Raw genomic sequence first — 24,914 nt, 5'->3', positions numbered from 1 at the left:
TTCTGGAGTCAGTCGTCCTGCACACCTCGTAGTTGTACACGTGTGGCAGAGTCCCTGTGCCCAAAGTGTCTGAGTAACGTGGGGGATAATACGGAATGACAGGCAGGTTGGAGTGATACAGGATGCGAGACTGTCTCCATCTGTAGATTTTCACTGATATAATAACCACCAAACACGTGATGAAGAGGAAGGAGACCACAGCCAAAGCCAGCACTAAGTAAAAAGTCAGGTTGTCATTGTACTCCTTGTCGTGTGGAAAGTCAGTGAACTCTGACAGCACTTCAGGGAAGCTGTCCGCCACCGCCACGTTCACAATGACTGTAGCTGAACGAGACGGCTGCCCGTTGTCCTCCACTATAACAGTCAGTCTTTGTTTGACAGCATCTTTATCACTCACTTGGCGGATAGTTCTGATTTCTCCATTCTGTAAGCCCACTTCAAACAGCGCCCTGTCTGTGGCTTTCTGCAGTTTATACGACAGCCAGGCATTCTGTCCAGAGTCCACATCAACAGCCACCACTTTAGTCACCAGGTAGCCCACATCTGCTGCACGGGGCACCATCTCAGCCACCACTGAGCCTCCAGTCTGGACTGGGTACAGGACCTGAGGGGGGTTGTCGTTCTGGTCCTGGATGACTATTTTCACTGTCACGTTGCTGCTGAGTGGAGGAGAGCCTCCATCCTGAGCCTTAACTCGGAACTTGAAGTCTTTGATCTGCTCGTAGTCAAAAGAGCGCACTGCATGGATGACTCCACTATCAGCACTAACGGACACGTATGAGGAGACTTGCACTCCGTTGACAGAGGAGTCCTCCAGGATGTAAGAAACACGGGCATTCTGGTTCCAGTCAGCGTCTCTTGCTTTCACTGTGAATATAGAGAGGCCTGGTGTGTTGTTTTCTACAATGTAGGCCTCATATGAGCTCCTCTCAAAGACAGGCGCGTTGTCATTGACATCAGAGATCTGTAAGGTGAGAGTGACGCTGCTGGAGAGGGAGGGCACTCCCTCATCAGAGCAGGTCACTGTGATGTTGTACTCAGAGGCTCTCTCTCTGTCTAAATCGCTGTCTGTCACTAAACTATAGAAATTAGACGTTGAAGTTTTTAAGGTAAAGGGAACGTTTTCGTCAATGTTACACTGCACTTTACCATTTTCTCCACTGTCTTTGTCCTCAATATTTATCATTGTCACAACTGTATTTAGTTTTGCATCTTCAGATATCATAGTTGACTTTGACATGATATTTATTTTAGGCTTGTTGTCATTGACATCCTGAACATCGACTATTAATTTACATGTGTCTGTTAGTCCTCCTTCATCACTAGCACGTACATTTATTTGGAAACTTCGCGACTCCTCAAAGTCGATATTTCCAATTAAATGAATCTCCCCACTTTTTTTGTTGATTTGAAATAGTTTGACTACGTCATCATATTTATTTGTAATCGAGTAGGTAATTCTGCTGTTTAAGCCTTGATCTGCATCTGAGGCTGTAACAGTCGCAACTACGGTGCCTTTTGGTGAGTTCTCAGTAACTGTAGCTTTGTATGTTTGTTGTGTAAAAACTGGAGCATTATCATTTACATCTAAAACTGTGATAACAATCAGCATTGTCCCTGACATCTGCGGCTCTCCTCCATCTACAGCAGTTAACACCAGAGATATCTGCTCCTGTTTCTCTCTGTCTAAAGGCTTCTGCAGCACCATCTCAACGTTTTTGTTCCCGTCAGCGTTGTTGTGCAGTTTCAGAGCGAAATTATCTGTAGGTTTTAATTCATAGCTTTTAAGATCGTTAATACCAACATCGAGGTCTTCTGCTCTTTCTAGAACAAATTTAGCTCCAATTACAGCTGATTCACTGACATTAAATCTCATGTCCCCGTCTCCAAAAGTGGGAGCATGATCATTGATATCTGTGATCTGCACTGTGACACTATAGAACTCCATAGGGTTCTCTAAAATGATCTGAAAATGTAGAGCACACGGCGTCGTCTGTCTGCAGAGCGCCTCTCTGTCGATTCTCTGTTTAACAACGAGGACTCCTCTCTCTCTGTTGAGCTCAATATAATCGTCGTTGTCACTGGTATAAATTCGAGCTTTACCTGATACCAGGCGTTTCGTTTCCAACCCTAAATCTTGTGCTATGTTACCGACCAAAGAGCCTTTTGCCATTTCCTCAGGTATAGTGTAGCTGACCTGGGCAAATACCGAGCCAAAGGAAAGGAGCGAGATAAACAGCAGCACTTGTCCTTCCATTGTTCTTTCCGGGAATCGTCTCAGCGAGGATCCATAATCCATTTTCGCATTCCATAAACCGAAATCTCTTGAAGGAAGGATAACAAATGCACAGCAGTGCAGTTCTTTGTAGAGAAAAGATCCCTCGAATTCGTCGCCGTATCTGTTGTCTGATTCTACATCAGTTCTATATACCCCTTACGTCTATTCTTTCCCTTCGTATTCTCTTCATCATGGTGATGTCACGAAGGAGGTGCTGCTACAGCCCTACCCTCAGCTGTGCACACTATGGTCAACAGCGGCCCTAAGAGACCACAACACAAAACTACAGAGAGGCAGCATGATTTATCTTAAAGAACACACTTACATGGAAGCATAATATAACTTGAAATAAGGAAATTATGAAGCCACACATGATATTAACGTGTAAAAGCAACTAGCCATTTCAAAACACTTTATGCCCCCCAATTCATTTAAGAATAAAATCAGATAAAAATATTGTCATCCACTTAAAGGTATGAAAAATAAACGACCTTTTGATTATAAAACACACATTTGGGTTAAATGGAATAAGTCTGATGAATATTAAGGTCATTTTTGAATAATAATAATAATAATAATAATAATAATAATAATAATAATAATAATAATAATAAAAATAATAATAATAATAATAATAATAATAATAATAATAAACGCTCAACTAAAAACAAAAAAATGAAGAGCAGAATAAACGACTGAGTCTCGAAATGACACTGTCCAAGGTGCTGAAGTGAGAGCAGAGTAAAAAACGATACACACCATCCCCAGTGCTTTCATATAGAAAGTCTTGCTTCAATAAACAGTAAGATATAGGTGACAGTTTTTTTTTCATTAAGCCTTGACATTAAAAAGATGAAGTAAAACTTCATCTTCACTGTCAGAAATAAATCTGTCCTCAGAGAAAATAAATATATACAATAAGATAATCATATGGTAGATACACATACACACAAACCCTAAATTATAGAAGCATCACTGACGAGGAGATGGAATTAAAATGAATAAAATTTAAGGTAAAAAGTTCGTACAAAATAGCTGATGGTGAAGGCACCATATAATTTATGTTATTTTTCATTTCAGCAAAAGCCATACCAATTGATGGCATTCAACTAAGCAGGGAATGCGAATTTAAAAGACAAATTATCCTGGTTTAGACTAATGAGAAATCAGTTGGGCTATTAAGGAAAGCATTTGAATGGCACAAACGACAATGGAAGAGAAAAACATGAATGATTTTGTATGCATACGACGCTGTTCCGAGTGGTGATACGGCTGGTAAAGCGTAAACACTTAGGTTTGGAAGTAATTTAAAGAAAAACAAGCTGCAGACTCAGAGCTACATGTTTAACTAACCTCTAGAGGAGAGTCTGGTTCGTCCAGGATGCTCTTCTCACTCTGTATCCTCTGCATGGTCCCTGTAGAACTGGGGTCCATGATCAGCACGTTCTGACTACCAGCTCTGCCGAACTTACAGTCACTCTTTCTGGAGTCAGTCGTCCTGCACACCTCGTAGTTGTACACGTGTGGCAGAGTCCCTGTGCCCAAAGTGTCTGAGTAACGTGGGGGATAATATGGAATGACAGGCAGGTTGGAGTGATACAGGATGCGAGACTGTCTCCATCTGTAGATTTTCACTGATATAATAACCACCAAACACGTGATGAAGAGAAAGGAGACCACAGCCAAAGCCAGCACCAAGTAAAAAGTCAGGTTGTCATTGTACTCCTTGTCGTGTGGAAAGTCAGTGAACTCTGACAGCACTTCAGGGAAGCTGTCCGCCACCGCCACGTTCACAATGACTGTAGCTGAACGAGACGGCTGCCCGTTGTCCTCCACTATAACAGTCAGTCTTTGTTTGACAGCATCTTTATCACTCACTTGGCGGATAGTTCTGATTTCTCCATTCTGTAAGCCCACTTCAAACAGCGCCCTGTCTGTGGCTTTCTGCAGTTTATACGACAGCCAGGCATTCTGTCCAGAGTCCACATCAACAGCCACCACTTTGGTCACCAGATAGCCCACATCTGCTGCACGGGGCACCATCTCAGCCACCACTGAGCCTCCAGTCTGGACTGGGTACAGGACCTGAGGCGGGTTGTCGTTCTGGTCCTGAATGACTATTTTCACTGTTACGTTGCTGCTGAGTGGAGGAGAGCCTCCATCCTGAGCCTTAACTCGGAACTTGAAGTCTTTGATCTGCTCGTAGTCAAAAGAGCGCACCGCATGGATGACTCCACTATCAGCACTAACCGACACATATGAGGAGACTGGCACTCCGTTGACAGAGGAGTCCTCCAGGATGTAAGAAACACGGGCATTCTGGTTCCAGTCAGCGTCTCTGGCTTTCACTGTGAATATAGAGAGGCCTGGTGTGTTGTTTTCTACAATGTAGGCCTCATATGAGCTTTTCTCAAAAACAGGCGCGTTGTCATTAACATCAGAGATCTGTAAGGTGAGAGTGACGCTGCTGGAGAGGGAGGGCACTCCCTCATCAGAGCAGGTCACTGTGATGTTGTACTCAGAGGCTCTCTCTCTGTCTAAATCACTATCTGTCACTAAACTATAAAAATCATCCGAAGACTTTTTTAAGCTGAAAGGTATATTTTCGTTGACAAAACATTGCACCTTTCCGTTCTCCCCAAAATCGACATCCTCAATATTTATCATTGTCACAACTGTATTTAGTTTTGCATCCTCTGATATCACAGTAGACTTTGACATAATGTTAATTTCAGGCTTGTTGTCATTCACATCCTGAACATCGACTATTAACTTACAAGAATCTGTCAGCCCACCTTCGTCACTTGCACGTATGTTTATTTGGAAATGTCTAGATTTTTCAAAGTCAATATTTCCCAATAAAGTTACTTCGCCAGTCTCTCCATTTACCTCGAACAATTTCCTTACATTGTCCAATGTGTTTGTAATAGAATAAGTTATTTTACCATTAGAGCCTTGATCTGCATCTGTGGCTGTAACAGTCGCAACTACGGTGCCTTTTGGTGAGTTCTCAGTAACTGTAGCTTTGTATGTTTGTTGTGTAAAAACTGGAGCGTTATCATTTACATCTAAAACTGTGATAACAATCAGCATTGTCCCTGACATCTGCGGTTCTCCTCCATCTACAGCAGTTAGCACAAGAGATATCTGCTCCTGTTTCTCTCTGTCTAAAGGCTTCTGCAGCACCATCTCAACGTTTTTGTTCCCGTCAGCGTTGTTGTGCAGTTTCAGAGCGAAATTATCTGTAGGTTTTAACTCGTACTTTTGGAGACTATTAATCCCATCATCGAGATCCACAGCCCTATCAAGAACAAATTTAGCCCCTATGATAGCTGACTCGCTTATTTTAAATGTCATTTCATTCTTTTCAAAGGCAGGTGCATTGTCGTTGATATCTGTGATCTGCACTGTAACACTGTAGAATTCCATAGGATTTTCTAAAATAATCTGAAAATGCAGAGCACAAAGCGCCGTCTCTGTACACAACACCTCTCTGTCGATTCTCTCTTTGACGAGGAGGACTCCTCTTTCTCTGCTCAGCTCTATATACTCGTCGTTGTTCCTCTTATAGATCTTTGCTTTTCCTGCAATCAGACGTTTGATTTCCAAACCCAAATCCTGAGCTATGTTTCCGACCAAAGAGCCTTTCGACATTTCTTCTGGAATAGAATAGCTGACCTGCCCGAAAACTGAGTCGAGGGAAAGGAAAGAGATGAACAACAGTACTTGCAGATTCATTGTTCTATCCGATTTTCCCTCGGAGCCTTCCCGATCCGCTGATAGCTTCCAACAAACACGCACCAGACCTCCGTTTCAAATCTTAAGCAGAAAACTCCAGAATCCTCTATTTTTTAACAACTAGTCGAAAATAATTTCTCTTCTTCAAAAAATATAATCCACATCCACGCTCGTCCGCTCGTTACTCGTTGTGTTCTCTCTGTATTGTGTCGACGTTAGAAGGGAGGTGCTGCTGAAATCCTGCTCTGTGTCATCGACATACTGGTCAACAGCGGCCCTAAGAGTCCATATTGTAAAACTGCAGAAGACTTACTAAAAATTAGGTGTGCAAAACTCACTTCAAACCATCTGCAAACAGAGTTCACATTATGCCAGTCATATTTTGGACTGTCATAACGAATATAGAAGGAGAAAACTTATTAAATGTATATCCCGTGCTGTCAGGGTATTTGAGAAAGAGGTGAAAAATATCTTCTTTTGTGTGCCAAAGAATGACTGTTATAAGTTCTAAGACAGTGAGTTATTAGAAATGCGAAAAAATATTATTCACGACGACATTCCCATTGAAATAGAAAGGGAAGAAGGCAATAAAATAAAATAAAATAAAATAAAATAAAATAAAATAAAATAAAATAAAATAAAATAAAATAATAAAAAAAATAAAATAAACAGGACAGAGAGTTATCATCCAGAATTGAAGCACCGATGTGCTATTTATGTCACTGTCCGAAGTCCTGAAGGAAAACAGTTAAAAACAATAGAAACTCCAAGGCTGTAGAAACTGCTTGTTTAAAGAAATTATACTTTGCTTCTATATGGAAAAATAAAGGAACCCTGAGTAAATTTTTTTTTCTTCAATTATCACCACAAAAACTGCAGCTGAATTTACAAATATTAAGGGAGAAAACAATGACTATTTTTTAGTGGTCCTTATGCTCTCATTTTATATTACATGATTCGTGTATTGCCTGGGTTCATATCAGTCGAAGCTTTTGTTCCATGTTTGGAGCTTGTGTTTGTTTTAGTGTTCTGGCTGTGAAGGAACTTTGTAAACTTCTGATTTAAAAAAGTGCTATAGAAAAAAAGATTCTTCTTCTTCTGATTATTATTATTATTATTATTATTATTATTATTATTATTATTATTATTATTATTATTATTATTATTATTAAGGTAGAGGGCTGTTGGGTTTTTTTTTTCTTTTTTGTGGACAACAAGGGGAGATTACCAGTATTGTTGGAAAAGAAACTCAAGGGAGAGATTGTGATCACACAATCATTTTTTCCGCCCAACAATATTGGTATACTCCCGTTGTTGTCCACATTAATAAATAAATAGATAAATAGATTTCTCTAACAAAAAAAATAATCTGCTTTCAAAAATTGTGATGATTCAAGTGCAGTCTAACCTCTAGAGGAGAGTCTGGTTCATCCAGGATGCTCTTCTCACTCTGTATCCTCTGCATGGTCCCTGTAGAACTGGGGTCCATGATCAGCACGTTCTGACTACCAGCTCTGCCGAACTTACAGTCACTCTTTCTGGAGTCAGTCGTCCTGCACACCTCGTAGTTGTACACGTGTGGCAGAGTCCCTGTGCCCAAAGTGTCTGAGTAACGTGGGGGATAATATGGAATGACAGGCAGGTTGGAGTGATACAGGATGCGAGACTGTCTCCATCTGTAGATTTTCACTGATATAATAACCACCAAACACGTGATGAAGAGGAAGGAGACCACAGCCAAAGCCAGCACTAAGTAAAAAGTCAGGTTGTCATTGTACTCCTTGTCGTGTGGAAAGTCAGTGAACTCTGACAGCACTTCAGGGAAGCTGTCCGCCACCGCCACGTTCACAATGACTGTAGCTGAACGAGACGGCTGCCCGTTGTCCTCCACTATAACAGTCAGTCTTTGTTTGACAGCATCTTTATCACTCACTTGGCGGATAGTTCTGATTTCTCCATTCTGTAAGCCCACTTCAAACAGCGCCCTGTCTGTGGCTTTCTGCAGTTTATACGACAGCCAGGCATTCTGTCCAGAGTCCACATCAACAGCCACCACTTTGGTCACCAGATAGCCCACATCTGCTGCACGAGGCACCATCTCAGCCACCACTGAGCCTCCAGTCTGGACTGGGTACAGGACCTGAGGGGGGTTGTCGTTCTGGTCCTGGATGACTATTTTCACTGTCACGTTGGTGCTGAGTGGAGGAGAGCCTCCATCCTGAGCCTTAACTCGGAACTTGAAGTCTTTGATCTGCTCGTAGTCAAAAGAGCGCACTGCATGGATGACTCCACTATCAGCACTAACGGACACATATGAGGAGACTGGCACTCCGTTGACAGAGGAGTCCTCCAGGATGTAAGAAACACGGGCTTTCTGGTTCCAGTCAGCGTCTCTGGCTTTCACTGTGAATATAGAGAGGCCTGGTGTGTTGTTTTCTACAATGTAGGCCTCATATGAGCTCCTCTCAAAGACAGGCGCGTTGTCATTGACATCAGAGATCTGTAAGGTGAGAGTGACGCTGCTGGAGAGGGAGGGCACTCCCTCATCAGAGCAGGTCACTGTGATGTTATACTCAGAGGCCCTCTCTCTGTCTAAATCACGTTCTGTTACGACAGTAAAGAAACTATTGGTTGTCGATTTAATGGCAAATGGAATATTTTCGTTTAAGAGACAAATGACTTTGCCGTTTTCATTTGAATCCGGGTCCTGAACATTAAGCATGGACACCACAGTTTCTGGTTTCATATTCTCAGAAACGGTGTTTGAATTAGACATTATGTTTATTGACGGAGGGTTATCATTTGTATCTGTCACGTCTACAATTATTTTACATGCGTCAGATAATCCTCCCTGATCTGACACCTGAACATCCAGCTCATAAAGTCTTCTCTTTTCATAATCCACATTTCCACTTAAAGTCAGCAGACCACTATCAGGATTTATTGTAAACAGAGCTGCTGCTCCGGATTTTGAGATCGTGTATGTTACTTTTCCGTTACTGCCTTTATCTTTGTCCGTGGCACCGACTGTGGTTATTACAGTGCCAACAGCAGCGTTCTCCATTACACTTGCTTTGTACTCGGGCTTTGAACAAACAGGGGGGTTGTCATTGACGTCTAACACAGTTATGAGAATCTGCATTGTTCCTGAGAGCTGTGGCTCACCACCGTCTAGAGCGGTCAGTATTAATGATAAATGCTCATGATTCTCTCGGTCTAATGGTGTCTGTAAAACCATCTCGACATGTTTTGCTCCATCTGCTCTACTGATGGTTTTCAGAGCAAAATTATCACTGGGTTTCAGGGCGTAACTGCTCAACCCATTTATGCCAACATCATCATCTATAGCTTTTTCCAAGACGAATCGAGCGCCAGTAAGGGCAGATTCTGAGATTTCAAATTTCATCTCACCTCTCTCAAATATTGGAGGGTTGTCATTTATATCTGTAATTTCAACCGTAACCGTGTAAAACTCCATGGGGTTTTCCAAGATCATTTGGAAATGAAGCGCGCACGGCATCGTTTGCCCGCATAGCGCCTCTCTGTCTATTCTGTCCTTAACAAGGAGGACTCCTCTGTCTCGCTTCAGCTCAATATACTCCTCAGAGTTACCTGTATAAATACGAGCTTTACCAGACTTCAGTCTCTCCACACCCAAACCCAAATCCTGTGCTATGTTGCCTACCAGAGCCCCCCTTTTCATTTCCTCAGGAATAGAGTAGCTGACCTGCCCGTGCACAACACCGAGAAAAAGCACCGAGATAAACAGCACTTGCCACCCCATTCTTCCAGTCGACACGTCTGCGAAGAAAACCAAGAAATCCTCTGTTTCTTCGTTATTTTCAGATTCCAGGCAGTGGATACACGTTTATGGTCCTTAAAATATCCTTTTCCCAAATTGTGGAACAAAGAAATCCTGCTATGTAGTCCTGGCTTGTGCTGTTCACAGCGAATCCTTCCCTTTACTCTGCCTCTCTTTATCTGACAATGTCATGTGTCGAGGTATAGGGGAGGTGCTGCAACAAACGTTTTAACAGCAACTCGATGGCCAACAGCGTCCCTCTCTGTTCAACTGGCTGAACTACATGGAATATGACTGGCGACAACTGAACAGGTCATTGAACACCATACACTCACTAAACTATGTGTTCCTGAATAAGACTTTTATACAACCCCCTAAATTCTACAACCATTACTGAAACTCTACAAAATGACGGCTCAGGCAACAAGAAAAAATAGGAAATCAAGCAAAAAAAAAGAAAGAAAAAAGGTCTAAGCACAAACTTCATGAAGCACAGTTAAAACACACTGAAGTGGCGTCGTAAAGCACTAGTGAATTAAACAGACGAGATGTAGTATTTTTCTGAGGATCCACAACTCCATGATACTGCAAAGAAATAAAACCATCTACTGTACTTTATTTCAAACACGTATTCAACAACATAATGCATTAACCGCTGAAACTTTCTTAAACACCAGCAAACTGTCCAATAATAGTTTTCTCCCTACCGTCCATTTTTAAATGAGTGAAATAAAAAAAAAGGAAAAAAAAACCGTATTTCTTCACAGACACACGCACACACATAACACACAAAGCGAGGAAGACAGAATGTGTGTCAGTGAGGGAGAGAAAGCTGGAACAGAAGACATTTATGTGCGCTGTCCGTGGTGCTGAACAAGAGATTAAGCATAGAAGCGCTAAAATACTAACATAGTACCACCAGCAAAGTAAAAAAAAAATAAAGAAAAACTGCGAAATTAAAATACAGACACAGACAGACATATCTATGTTTTTTAAGAGAATATCACTATAAAAGACAAAAAGTGTCTCATGGGGAGTACAAAGTGGTGAGGGCGTATCTGGTGCAGCTCTTTGCACTGTCACTGACCCTGGTTGTTAACTTTTTTTAACAAGTAAAATTGTAGCAGCATCTTCGAAATTGTGCTATGTTTTCAAACTGACCTCTAGAGGAGAGTCTGGTTCATCCAGGATGCTCTTCTCACTCTGTATCCTCTGCATGGTCCCTGTAGAACTGGGGTCCATGATCAGCACGTTCTGACTACCAGCTCTGCCGAACTTACAGTCACTCTTTCTGGAGTCAGTCGTCCTGCACACCTCGTAGTTGTACACGTGTGGCAGAGTCCCTGTGCCCAAAGTGTCTGAGTAACGTGGGGGATAATATGGAATGACAGGCAGGTTGGAGTGATACAGGATGCGAGACTGTCTCCATCTGTAGATTTTCACTGATATAATCACCACCAAACACGTGATGAAGAGGAAGGAGACCACAGCCAAAGCCAGCACCAAGTAAAAAGTCAGGTTGTCATTGTACTCCTTGTCGTGTGGAAAGTCAGTGAACTCTGACAGCACTTCAGGGAAGCTGTCCGCCACCGCCACGTTCACAATGACTGTAGCTGAACGAGACGGCTGCCCGTTGTCCTCCACTATAACAGTCAGTCTTTGTTTGACAGCATCTTTATCACTCACTTGGCGGATAGTTCTGATTTCTCCATTCTGTAAGCCCACTTCAAACAGCGCCCTGTCTGTGGCTTTCTGCAGTTTATACGACAGCCAGGCATTCTGTCCAGAGTCCACATCAACAGCCACCACTTTAGTCACCAGATAGCCCACATCTGCTGCACGAGGCACCATCTCAGCCACCACTGAGCCTCCAGTCTGGACTGGGTACAGGACCTGAGGGGGGTTGTCGTTCTGGTCCTGGATGACTATTTTCACTGTCACGTTGGTGCTGAGTGGAGGAGAGCCTCCATCCTGAGCCTTAACTCGGAACTTGAAGTCTTTGATCTGCTCGTAGTCAAAAGAGCGCACTGCATGGATGACTCCACTATCAGCACTAACGGACACATATGAGGAGACTGGCACTCCGTTGACAGAGGAGTCCTCCAGGATGTAAGAAACTCGGGCATTCTGGTTCCAGTCAGCGTCTCTGGCTTTCACTGTGAATATAGAGAGGCCTGGTGTGTTGTTTTCTACAATGTAGGCCTCATATGAGCTTCTCTCAAAGACAGGCGCGTTGTCATTGACATCAGAGATCTGTAAGGTGAGAGTGACGCTGCTGGAGAGGGAGGGCACTCCCTCATCAGAGCAGGTCACTGTGATGTTATACTCAGAGGCTCTTTCTCTGTCTAAATCACTGTCTGTCACAAGGTTAAAAAAATTACTTGCTGTTGGTTTTAATGTGAAAGGGATGTTCTCGTTAATTGTACACTGAACTTTACCATTCTCTCCTGAATCAAGGTCCTGAACATTTACCAAAGTCACAACTGTTGCTGGTTTAGAGTCTTCTGGAATTATGTTTGTTTGTGACATTATATTAATAATTGGCTTGTTATCATTTATGTCTATTACATCTACAGTGATTTTACATGAATCTGTTAGTCCTCCCTCATCACTGGCCTGAACATGTATTTGGTAGTTATGTGCTTTTTCATAATCTACTGCTCTTTTTGAGATCAAATCCCCATTTATTTCATTAATCTCAAACATGTCTCTTACATCTGCAGCAGCGTTGGAAATCGAATACGTTATCTTTGAGTTAGATCCTTTATCTGCGTCTGAAGCACTGACTCTGGTTATGACGGTACCTTTTGGTGCATTTTCGGGGATTGTAGCTTTGTATTCAGCTTTCGTAAAAACTGGAGCATTGTCATTTGCATCTAGCACTGTGACATGTATCTGTGCTGTGCCAGATAAGCTAGGTTCACCTCCATCCACTGCAGTTAACACTAAAAATATTTCCTCCTGTTTTTCTCTGTCGAGAGATTTTTGTAAAACCATTTCAACTATCTTTTCACCAGTAGGCTGATCTTTTAATTTCAGTACAAAATTCTCGGTTTTTGTCAGGAAATAACTCTGCAGACCGTTCGGGCCAACATCAAGGTCTACAGCTCTCTCTAACAGGAATTTAGCTCCTATTACAGCAGACTCACTTATTTTAAATTTCATTTCAGATTTTTCAAACACTGGCGAGTTGTCATTTATATCTGTGATTTCAACAACAACAGTGTAAAATTCCAGGGGATTTTCTAAAATTACCTGAAAATGTAAAGCACAGGGCGTCGTCTGTGCACAAAGCGCCTCTCGGTCTATTTTCTCTTTGATAAGGAGGACTCCTCGTTCTCTGCTCAGCTCGATGTACTCTACACTATCTCCTGTAAAAATCCGAGCTCTGCCAGAGATCAGTCTTTTTCTGTCCAAACCTAGATCCTGAGCGATGTTACCAACTACTGAACCTTTCGCCATTTCCTCAGGAATGGAGTAACTGACCTGACCCAGCACCGATGTGAAAGAAATGACGGAAAGAAACGACAGCACTTGCCACCTCATTGTTCTGCCCAGACCATCCACGAAGCAAAAAAAAAAAAAAAACCCCACTCCACAGCTGTTCCAGACCGTATTAAGGAAAACCAACGTATTTCCACAGCGTATCCAAGAAAAAAAAACAAAGCAGATATGATAAGGAGTTGACTACAGATGTCCGTGTCGGTAATGGCTGCTCTCAGTTGTATTTTACTGCGTGTCTGTTGTCCTCTCGTACGAGGAAAGAGAAGACGATGGGGGAGGAACAGCAGAAACCAGCCTCACAGTAATCACAGGCTGGCCAACAGCGGCCCTGCGAGTTCAAACTAATGTACTACACAAATCTGGGTAAGCTGTGAAGTAATGCAGGCTGTGAGTTGAAACTGGGAACAGGTCAGCCACTGTCCCCTAAATACTGAGCCTTCAAACTACTAGGAAAGCTGACAGCAGACTGTCAGTACTTCTCATCCTAAATCTGACAGCAGACTGTCAGTACTTCTCATCCTAAATCTGACAGCAGTGTCATAAACCTTTGTGCAGATGATGCAAAAACTTCACAAACTCGGCCTTCACCTGTTTCTGAAAGAACTGCCTCATCTGCGAGTAGGTATAGAAGAAGAAAACAGAGCTTCTAAAGCTCGCATACTATCAGCTGGTGAATCCTAATGACGTGCATCAAAACTCACAAAGTTGAAGAGGTCTCAAGAGTCATCCTTTTATTGAGTCGTTTCTAAATTAAACTTATCAAATAGCCCAGTAATAACGATACTCAGTGTGTCACAACCAAAACTGAATCCAGAAAAGGAAGCCCAAAAGCAACGGGAGGAAAAATATGCTACTTAAAAGTCTATGGGGAAAGAAGCTCATTAAAAATCTCTAAATTGTAAAACATACAAACAGGAGTTAAAATGGAAGTCGGTCATTCAAAAGGCTCGTGTCAAACACTCTAAACATTCCACTACAAGTGGCAGGGGGAAAAAAAGGTTCAGCAGTATAATATTTGTCAAACTAACCTCTAGAGGAGAGTCTGGTTCATCCAGGATGCTCTTCTCACTCTGTATCCTCTGCATGGTCCCTGTGGAACTGGGGTCCATGATCAGCACGTTCTGACTACCAGCTCTGCCGAACTTACAGTCACTCTTTCTGGAGTCAGTCGTCCTGCACACCTCGTAGTTGTACACGTGTGGCAGAGTCCCTGTGCCCAAAGTGTCTGAGTAACGTGGGGGATAATAAGGAATGACAGGCAGGTTGGAGTGATACAGGATGCGAGACTGTCTCCATCTGTAGATTTTCACTGATATAATAACCACCAAACACGTGATGAAGAGAAAGGAGACCACAGCCAAAGCCAACACTAAGTAAAAAGTCAGGTTGTCATTGTACTCCTTGTCGTGTGGAAAGTCAGTGAACTCTGACAGCACTTCAGGGAAGCTGTCCGCCACCGCCACGTTCACAATGACTGTAGCTGAACGAGACGGCTGCCCGTTGTCCTCCACTATAACAGTCAGTCTTTGTTTGACAGCATCTTTATCACTCACTTGGCGGATAGTTCTGATTTCTCCATTCTGTAAGCCCACTTCAAACAGCGCCCTGTCTGTGGCTTTCTGCAGTTTATACGACAGCCAGGCATTCTGTCCAGAGTCCACATCAACAGCCACCACTTTAGTCACCAGATAGCCCACATCTGCTGTACGAGGCACCATCTCAGCCACCACTGAGCCTCCAGTCTGGACTGGGTACAGGACCTGAGGGGGGTTGTCGTTCTGGTCCTGGATGACTATTTTCACTGTCACGTTGCTGCTGAGTGGAGGAGAGCCTCCATCCTGAGCCTTAACTCGAAAATTGAAGTCTTTGATCTGCTCGTAGTCAAAAGAGCGCACTGCATGGATGACTCCACTATCAGCACTAACGGACACATATGAGGAGACTGGCACTCCGTTGACAGAGGAGTCCTCCAGGATATAGGAAACACGGGCATTCTGGTTCCAGTCAGCGTCTCTGGCTTTCACTGTGAATATAGAGAGGCCTGGTGTGTTGTTTTCTACAATGTAGGCCTCATATGAGCTCCTCTCAAAGACAGGCGCGTTGTCATTGACATCAGAGATCTGTAAGGTGAGAGTGACGCTGCTGGAGAGGGAGGGCACTCCCTCATCAGAGCAGGTCACTGTGATGTTATACTCAGAGGCTTTCTCTCTGTCTAAATCACTGTCTGTCGTTAAACTAAAGAAGTTATTTGAAGCAGAGGAGATTTTAAATGGAATATTGTCGTTTATAAAACAATGAACTTTTCCATTCTCTCCTGAATCAGGATCCTGGATATTTATCATAGTCACAACAGTTCCAGATTGAATGTCCTCTTTAATTGCACTGGACTTTGACATGACATTAATAGCGGGTTTGTTATCGTTTGTGTCTGTGATTTCGACAATAATTTTGCATGAATCAGTTAGTCCTCCCTCATCACTGGCTTGAACATGTATTTGATATTGTCGCTTTTTTTCAAAGTCAGTTGTGCCAATCAGTATAATTTCTCCTGTTTCTGTGTTTATTTCAAATAACTCAGACACATTGTCGAGTAGATTCAGTATAGCATATGATACTTTGCCATTAGATCCTTCATCAGCATCAGAAGCACTGACAACTACAACTTGAGTCCCTGAAGGTGAGTTTTCTCTAATTGTGGATTTATATGTTTTCTGCGTAAAAACTGGAGCATTGTCATTTATATCAAGCACAACGATGTGTATCTGAACAGTCCCGGATAGCTGCGGCTCACCTCCATCTACTGCAGTCAACACAAGGGACAAATGATCCTCTTTTTCGCGATCAAGCGGTTTCCTTAAAACCATTTCTACCATCTTGCTTTCATCTGCTTGGTTTTGTAGCCTTAAAACAAAGTTATCGGTTGGCTTCAGAGTATAACTTTGCAAGCCGTTGATACCGACATCTAGGTCCATTGCTTGTTGCAATAAGAACACTGCCCCAGTGATAGCTGACTCACTAATCCTAAAATGCATTTCACCTCGTTTAAATACTGGGGCGTTGTCGTTGATATCTGTAATTTCGACAGTAATACTATAAAATTCCATTGGATTTTCTAAGATGACCTGGAAATGCAAAGCACAGGGCGCCGCCTGTGCGCATATTGCCTCTCTATCTATTCTCTCTTTGACGAGGAGGACTCCTTTCTCTTTATTCAGCTCGACGAGTTCCGAGCTGTCTCCTGTATATATGCGAGCCTTTCCTGACCGCAACCTTTTCACGTCCAGACCCAAATCCTGAGCAATATCACCCACGAAAGAGCCCTTAGGCATTTCTTCTGGCATGGAGTAGCTGATCTGCCCGACAGCTGAACCGAAACAGAGAGCCGAGAAAAACAGCAGCACTTGCCATCTCATTGTTCTGCCCGTCGTGTTTCTGTAGAATGAAGCCTGAAGTATTCCGGAAAAGGGAACGATTTTTCTTAAAACGTGATCCTGTTTTGTCTCAAGGTTGAATTTTATGTCCAGTTACGTCGTAGATTCCAGATTTACAACAACTTAATCCTTTAAAATTGACGTTTAGAGCTGGAATGTCCGTACTCAGTACTGCTCCTGCTTTTTTCCTCTCGTGATCTGATATATGCTGGGGGAGGTACTGCTGAATTCTCCCTGTGAACTAACACAGACTGGCCAACAGCGGCCCTAAGAGTTCACTGTGCTGAACTACAGAACAATGATGAGGGTGGGAAAGACATCTGCTTTCCATCTATTCAAACCAAATATTCTGGCAAAATTCAGCGAAACATGCGAACATGTATTTAGTAGATTCTCCAAGAAGAGTATAAAAAACAATTACCACGGATAAAACGCCAAATGAGTCTAGTACAAGCGGTGATAGGGCATTTTATGACAAGCTGTTAAAACTCAGTATTCCTTTTTCCACAGACACTCTTTTCCCACTGCATACATATGCAAGCGAAACTCGATGCGCACACTGCTCTATAATATTATGTTCAATTCCACGCATTTCTATAGTTTGAGACATGTAGATATGAAAATGATAAAGTAAATTCTTTACATTTAACAGTGAATGGTAAATATTTGACAAGTAGGCCTCAAAATATTTAGACCTCTCTGAATGTCATTGAATCAGATTCCACCATCTACCAAGAATCTCTGGAGCCATATGGTTAAAAATATGTCAAGTAAATACATATCTAAATAAAGTGAAGTAAAAATGCGATGTGTTTCTAAGAAACGATTAAAGTGATTCATAATACTCCTGTCTGCAGTTCTATTTACACCATCCACACGTAATTAAAATATTAATTTCTAAAAAACACAGCAAGGGCTATAATAACTTGTAAATGTGCATAATACTTTTTAAAGTAACATGAAATGTTAAACAATGTCACACTGCAGCCACTAAATCAGTTTCAGATTAAATCCAGTAGAAATGAGGAAGTAAGGGGCGCTGACCATGGTGCTGAATTGAGGACAGAAAATGGAGGGGGAAAAGGGTAAAAGACTGCTCAGTGTAAAACAGTAATCCTTCTAATACTCAGAAAAGAGTTGAACTGAAAAACAATAATACATGACCACAGGTCTGTGGCTGACAAAAAAACTACCCCAAGTTACAAACTTTCTAAGACTGTCAAAGTTTTTTTTAAAAAAAGAAAGAAACTTGGCATACATTACAGCGCAGTACACCCAACTCTGGGGTCAAATGGACAACATTTGAGGAAAATCGGATGTGAGAGCAAAATTAATTCGACTGAAAAGCAAAAAAAAATGTGCAGTGAGGCAAAACATGCCAAGGAACAGGCAAGAAACAGTGATGAGAACGTGTCATGATTACTAGTCATAACTCACCTCAAGATGAGACAAAAACCAAGAATAAAGTCACAAGTGCATTAACCAATTTAAGAAAAAGTAAATAGTATCAAAATCCCAACAAATTTACGCTGACAACCAAAAGGTTTGCATTCATGTGACACAGCAAAACTAAGTACGTACACAACCGATTAAATAGATTGTTACGAATTCTCATAAACTGTCTAAAGACGGCAATTGACCAAAAAGGAACTAATACACATAGCTACAAATAAATGAAACCAACCTCTAGAGGAGAGTCTGGCTCATCCAGGATGCTCTTCTCACTCTGTATCCTCTGCATGGTCCCTGTAGAACTGGGGTCCATGATCAGCACGTTCTGACTACCAGCTCTGCCGAACTTACAGTCACTCTTTCTGGAGTCAGTCGTCCTGCACACCTCGTAGTTGTACACGTGTGGCAGAGTCCCTGTGCCCAAAGTGTCTGAGTAACGTGGGGGATAATACGGAATGACAGGCAGGTTGGAGTGATACAGGATGCGAGACTGTCTCCATCTGTAGATTTTCACTGATATAATAACCACCAAACACGTGATGAAGAGGAAGGAGACCACAGCCAAAGCCAGCACTAAGTAAAAAGTCAGGTTGTCATTGTACTCCTTGTCGTGTGGAAAGTCAGTGAACTCTGACAGCACTTCAGGGAAGCTGTCCGCCACCGCCACGTTCACAATGACTGTAGCTGAACGAGACGGCTGCCCGTTGTCCTCCACTATAACAGTCAGTCTTTGTTTGACAGCATCTTTATCACTCACTTGGCGGATAGTTCTGATTTCTCCATTCTGTAAGCCCACTTCAAACAGCGCCCTGTCTGTGGCTTTCTGCAGTTTATACGACAGCCAGGCATTCTGTCCAGAGTCCACATCAACAGCCACAACTTTTGTCACCAGATAGCCCACATGTGCTGCACGAGGCACCATCTCAGCCACCACTGAGCCTCCAGTCTGGACTGGGTACAGGACCTGAGGGGGGTTGTCGTTCTGGTCCTGGATGACTATTTTCACTGTCACGTTGCTGCTGAGTGGAGGAGAGCCTCCATCCTGAGCCTTAACTCGGAACTTGAAGTCTTTGATCTGCTCGTAGTCAAAAGAGCGCACTGCATGGATGACTCCACTATCAGCACTAACCGACACATATGAGGAGACTGGCACTCCGTTGACAGAGGAGTCCTCCAGGATATAGGAAACACGGGCATTCTGGTTCCAGTCGGCGTCTCTGGCTTTCACTGTGAATATAGAGAGGCCTGGTGTGTTGTTTTCTACAATGTAGGCCTCATATGAGCTCCTCTCAAAGACAGGCGCGTTGTCATTGACATCAGAGATCTGTAAGGTGAGAGTGACGCTGCTGGAGAGGGAGGGCACTCCCTCATCAGAGCAGGTCACTGTGATGTTATACCGTGTGTTTCTCTCTCTATCTAAATCACTGTCTGTTACTAAGGTAAAGAAGTTATTTGTTGTTGATTTAATAGCAAAGTTTTCATTTTCATTTAAAACACAATTAACTTTGCCGTTTTCATTTGAATCTGGATCCTGGACGTTCATCATCGTAAGGACTGTCCCCGGCATAACATCCTCATTAACACTAGATAAAGTTGACATAATATTGATTGTTGGTGGGTTGTCGTTTGTGTCTAGGACCTCAATCATAATTTTACAAACATCCGAGTTACCACCTTCATCTGAAGCTTTAACATCTATTTCATAATGCCGAAATTTTTCATAATCGAGTTTTCCAACCAACGTAAACAACCCGGTTTCTTTGTCAATATCAAATAAGTCCAATGCACCCTTCGGGGCATTAGAAATTGAATATTGCACGTGACCGTGGGGACCCTCATCTGCGTCAGATGCGCTGATTGTGGTCAGAACAGTTCCTTTCACAGAGTTCTCTTTAACGCTTGTCTTATACTCTGTTTTCATACACACAGGTGAATTATCGTTGGCGTCTAACACAGTAACGACAATTTTCATAGTTCCAGATAACTGCGGGTTGCCACCATCATGAGCTGTGAGTATTAGAGACAATCGCTCCGTCTTCTCTCGATCCAAATGTTTCTTTAAAACCATCTCAACATTCCTTGTGCTGCCCATCTTATACGGATTTAGAGTAAAAAATTCACTTGAACTTAGAGAATAGCTCTGGAGCCCATTTACACCCACATCATCATCTGCAGCCTTTTCCAAGACAAATTTCGATCCGATTTTAGCTGTTTCACTGATGTCAAATTGTATTTCATCGTTTTTAAAACCAGGTGCATTATCATTTATGTCTTTAATTTCGACAGTAACGCTATAAAACTGCATTGGATTCTCCAAAATGATTTGAAAATCCAGAGCACAGGGCGTCGTCTGGCCACACAGCGCTTCTCTATCTATCCTCTCTTTGATTACGAGGACGCCTCTTTCTTTATTCAGCTCGATGTATTCTGTGCCTTCCCCGGTGTAAACACGGGCTTTTCCTGTCTTCAGTCTTTTCACATCCAAACCCAAATCTTGAGCTATGTTACCGACTAAAGAGCCTTTCGCCATCTCTTCGGGAATGGAGTAGGTGACCTGTCCGAGAACCAAGCTGAGAGAAGCAAACGCCATGAACAATAACAGCGGTCCTGCTTGCGGTGCCATTGTTCCGTCCGATATGCTCTCGTCCACAGGAAAAAAGATATCCTAAAAACACTCCACCAGGTTAAGGCTGCGTCGATTCAGGTAAATGTAATCAATAATCCACACTCCAGAAAGTATTTGGTTAGAATCTCCGTGTTCGCTCATCTCACTCTTTCAAAATGTGCCCTTTAATCTTTCTCCTTCTCCGGAACATTCAGATAGGATGGGGGAGGTACAGCTGCAATGAGCTCTGAAATCTCAGCAAACTGGTCAACAGCGTCCCTGTGAGTTGAATTCACTGAACTACACCTCAAACGTATTTTGTTGTGTGGGATTAAATGAGAAGTATGATAAAGGAGATTTTAAACAAAAGTTGCTGTGGTTAGTTGACAGAACACACACACACACACACACACACACACACACACACACACACACACACACACACACACACACACACACACACACACACACACACACACACACACACACACACACACAATTGCAGAATAAGCCAGATAACAACACAATGACACCAACTGGAAAGGTGCTCTTGGTAGCCACAGTGGTGCGCTGGCCAGGGTACTAAAAGGCACTGACAGGATAGATGCAACAAGAAATTATCCCCCTTTACTATAAGTAAATTTGAAGTTTAGAGTTAAATAAACTATTAAATAACAACAAGAAACTCATGCATAGAATTGCTGCAATATAAACTATATAATGGATGAAAGTTTCTGTTTCTTATGTGGTCTCTATAAATAAACGTAATTTGGCATGTTCATGAACACACTTCAGATTGTATCTCATCTGAGACGAAAATAAAGATTGTAGGCATGAAATCCCACCCAAAGATTTTAGTTCAATGATAACAGGTGCATCACTGACATGAAATCAATGGAGAGGAGTGCTTGCTTAAAACCCCCTTATATCTGCAACAGCAGTGGTGGCAAAATACATTGCAAATTAAAAAAAAAAAAAAAAAAAAATAGTGCCCTCTGCCTTGGGCCGAGGGCCCTCATAAATCACAGTACATATCAGTAAAAAAGTGAGAATGAGACCAACCTCCAGAGGAGAGTCTGGTTCATCCAGGATGCTCTTCTCACTCTGTATCCTCTGCATGGTCCCTGTGGAACTGGGGTCCATGATCAGCACGTTCTGACTACCAGCTCTGCCGAACTTACAGTCACTCTTTCTGGAGTCAGTCGTCCTGCACACCTCGTAGTTGTACACGTGTGGCAGAGTCCCTGTGCCCAAAGTGTCTGAGTAACGTGGGGGATAATATGGAATGACAGGCAGGTTGGAGTGATACAGAATGCGAGACTGTCTCCATCTGTAGATTTTCACTGATATAATAACCACCAAACACGTGATGAAGAGGAAGGAGACCACAGCCAAAGCCAGCACTAAGTAAAAAGTCAGGTTGTCATTGTACTCCTTGTCGTGTGGAAAGTCCGTGAACTCTGACAGCACTTCAGGGAAGCTGTCCGCCACCGCCACGTTCACAATGACTGTAGCTGAACGAGACGGCTGCCCGTTGTCCTCCACTATAACAGTCAGTCTTTGTTTGACAGCATCTTTATCACTCACTTGGCGGATAGTTCTGATTTCTCCATTCTGTAAGCCCACTTCAAACAGCGCCCTGTCTGTGGCTTTCTGCAGTTTATACGACAGCCAGGCATTCTGTCCAGAGTCCACATCAACAGCCACCACTTTGGTCACCAGATAGCCCACATCTGCTGAACGGGGCACCATCTCAGCCACCACTGAGCCTCCAGTCTGGACTGGGTACAGGACCTGAGGGGGGTTGTCGTTCTGGTCCTGGATGTCTATTTTTACTGTCACGTTGCTGCTGAGTGGAGGAGAGCCTCCGTCCTGGGCTCTGACAGTGAATTCAAGCTGCTTGATTTGTTCATAGTCAAAAGAGCGAACTGCATGTAGGACCCCTGTTTCAGAATTTATTGAAACATAAGAAGAAACTGGGCTGCCGCCGAGCTGCGTGTCCTCCAGAAAGTATGATATCCTAGCATTTTGATTCCAATCAGAATCCCGAGCATTTATGGTGAATACTGAAGTCCCAGGTGGATTATTTTCAACGAGGGAAGTAGAATAACTAGGCCTACTAAACAGTGGGGCATTATCATTAACATCAGAGATTTTTAAGTGTAAAGTTGTTTTTGCAGAAAGTGGAGGTAACCCTGAATCTGTTGCTGTTATGGTTATGTTGTATTCTGGATTCATTTCACGATCAAAAGGGGCATCTGACAGTAAATTATAATAATTTGGTAAAGAAGACGAGATTTTGAAGGGAAGTCGTGAATCTATAGAGCACGTTATCTGACCGTTTCGTTCAGAGTCTGCATCCTTCACATTAAAAACAGCTATTGTTGTTCCCGGAGGAACATCCTCTGAAATTAGGCTGGAAAAGGACATCATATTAATAATTGGAGAGTTATCATTCATGTCAATGACGTCAATAACAACTCTGGTTGCGTCACTTAGGCCACCCTGGTCTTTAGCGATCACTCTTAATTCATATTTTTTATCTTTTTCGAAATCTATATTTTCTGCAACAGTTATTTTACCAGATAAACTATCGATTTCAAATAGTTTGCGAGACTTCCCATGCAGATTAGAAAAGGAATATGTTACCAAGCCGTTTGAGCCACTGTCGGCGTCTGAAGCATTCACGGTCGTGATATATGTTCCCACTGGTGCATTTTCTGTCACAGTGGCTGTGTACAATGTCTGATTGAATACAGGAGGATTGTCATTGACGTCAAGAACAGTGATATCTATAGTAACTGTACCAGATCGCTGTGGTGTTCCTCCGTCGACTGCAATCAGCTTCAGAGTGAGGTGTGGATTCAACTCTCTGTCTAATGGCTTCTGTAAAACCATGACAGCGAGCTTGACGCCATCCGCGTTGGATTGTTGCTTTAACACGAAATTATCATTCGTAGATAAAAAATAATTTTGCAAGCTGTGAATCCCTGCATCAGGGTCATAGGCGCTCTCTAAGTCAAAATGAGATCCTATTGTCGCAGATTCACTAATTTCTAGGTTAATTACATTGCTTTTAAATGTAGGTGCATGATCATTCACGTCTAATATCTCTATAGTCACTCGATGCAGTTCAATTGGGTTTTCGAGAATGATTTCTAGGCTGAAGCTGCACGGTGTCACATCTCCACAGAGCTCCTCTCGGTCTATTCTCTCATTCACGACCAGCGTCCCTTTGTCTGTCTTTAGCTCAGTGTAGTGGTTATTTTCCCCAGTCACGATACGGGCCCGGCCAGAGCGGAGCCTTTTCAGATCCAGACCAAGATCTTGAGCTACATTACCAACGAGAGACCCTTTCTTCATCTCCTCCGGTACTGAGTAACGGATTTGACCGTTGATGGTTGAAATCATACAGGCAAAAAGAAACAGCTGCCATGTACGTGCCTCACACAACCGCCATGTTCTGCATCCGCGCTGGCGTATCCCCATGGTGTTGGAAGAAAAAATCCTCTTGGTAAAATCAGAAAATTATATCCCACAACTACACCGGAAATTGACTAATATCCTACAAAAACTGCGAAGCATGAATGTGAAACAAAGTCATAAAGTATCGTCAACAAACACTGCTCATGTGTAGTGGACAGATTTCCACCCAGCGCTCCTCGTATGAAGACTGTTTTCCTCCCTCCTCCTCCTCTCCTCTTTCCCAGCAACAACACAAGCCTCTGTTTAACTGATCAACAGCGTCCCTTAGAGTTCAAACTGAGGAAGAGCCGGCAAACCACATTTCTGATCAAAACCAAACCTTATTCAGTCATAGGTGGGGATAAAATGAGGGAAATGTGATCCGCTGTCACATAGGCAGATGGAAAATGGATGGATGATAACGGGATGTGAAATTAACACTCTACACACAATTAAAAGCTCACACGAAGTCAGAACTTAAAACAGTTTTGACATGAAACCCACAGTGTGTGAGACTGCCAGAACTGCAGCTCTGTCTCCAGGATTCAGCCTGCATGTAAACAGCTTTATCTGTCGATTATTAAATACTGTCTCTAAAAACACAGGCAGAAAGAAAATTTCGAAAGAAGGTAGTGCTGT

At 42.7% G+C, this 24,914-nt stretch overlaps 4 protein-coding genes across 34 annotated transcripts in view; all 4 read right to left on the bottom strand.

Annotated features, from left to right (window-relative positions):
- LOC141793146 (protocadherin gamma-C5-like) overlaps positions 1-24,914 on the bottom strand; it is a 290,533-nt gene that overhangs the window by 91,690 nt on the left and 173,929 nt on the right. The window lies entirely within an intron of this gene.
- LOC141793851 (protocadherin beta-16-like) lies at positions 7,392-9,982 on the bottom strand. The gene has a single exon (XM_074674720.1). The coding sequence runs from the start codon at positions 9,798-9,800 to the stop codon at positions 7,392-7,394; it is 2,409 nt and encodes an 802-aa protein (XP_074530821.1). The 5' UTR covers positions 9,801-9,982.
- Positions 10,962-13,563, bottom strand: LOC141793850 (protocadherin beta-16-like). The gene has a single exon (XM_074674719.1). The coding sequence runs from the start codon at positions 13,362-13,364 to the stop codon at positions 10,962-10,964; it is 2,403 nt and encodes an 800-aa protein (XP_074530820.1). The 5' UTR covers positions 13,365-13,563.
- Positions 21,734-24,486, bottom strand: LOC141793849 (protocadherin gamma-A7-like). Its single transcript, XM_074674718.1, has 3 exons — positions 23,922-24,486; positions 21,873-22,634; positions 21,734-21,739 (listed from the first exon to the last, which is right to left on the bottom strand). The coding sequence occupies exons 1-3, from the start codon at positions 24,297-24,299 to the stop codon at positions 21,734-21,736; spliced, it is 1,146 nt and encodes a 381-aa protein (XP_074530819.1). The 5' UTR covers positions 24,300-24,486.

This window comes from Halichoeres trimaculatus, unplaced genomic scaffold (assembly GCF_033239565.1).
Source record: "Halichoeres trimaculatus isolate MK-OKI-2021-1 unplaced genomic scaffold, fHalTri1.1 fHalTri1_scaffold_7, whole genome shotgun sequence".
Lineage (NCBI taxonomy): Eukaryota > Metazoa > Chordata > Actinopteri > Labriformes > Labridae > Halichoeres > Halichoeres trimaculatus.
The sequence above is the reverse complement of the archived record's forward strand: the minus strand, read 5'-3'. Positions and strand labels throughout refer to the sequence as shown.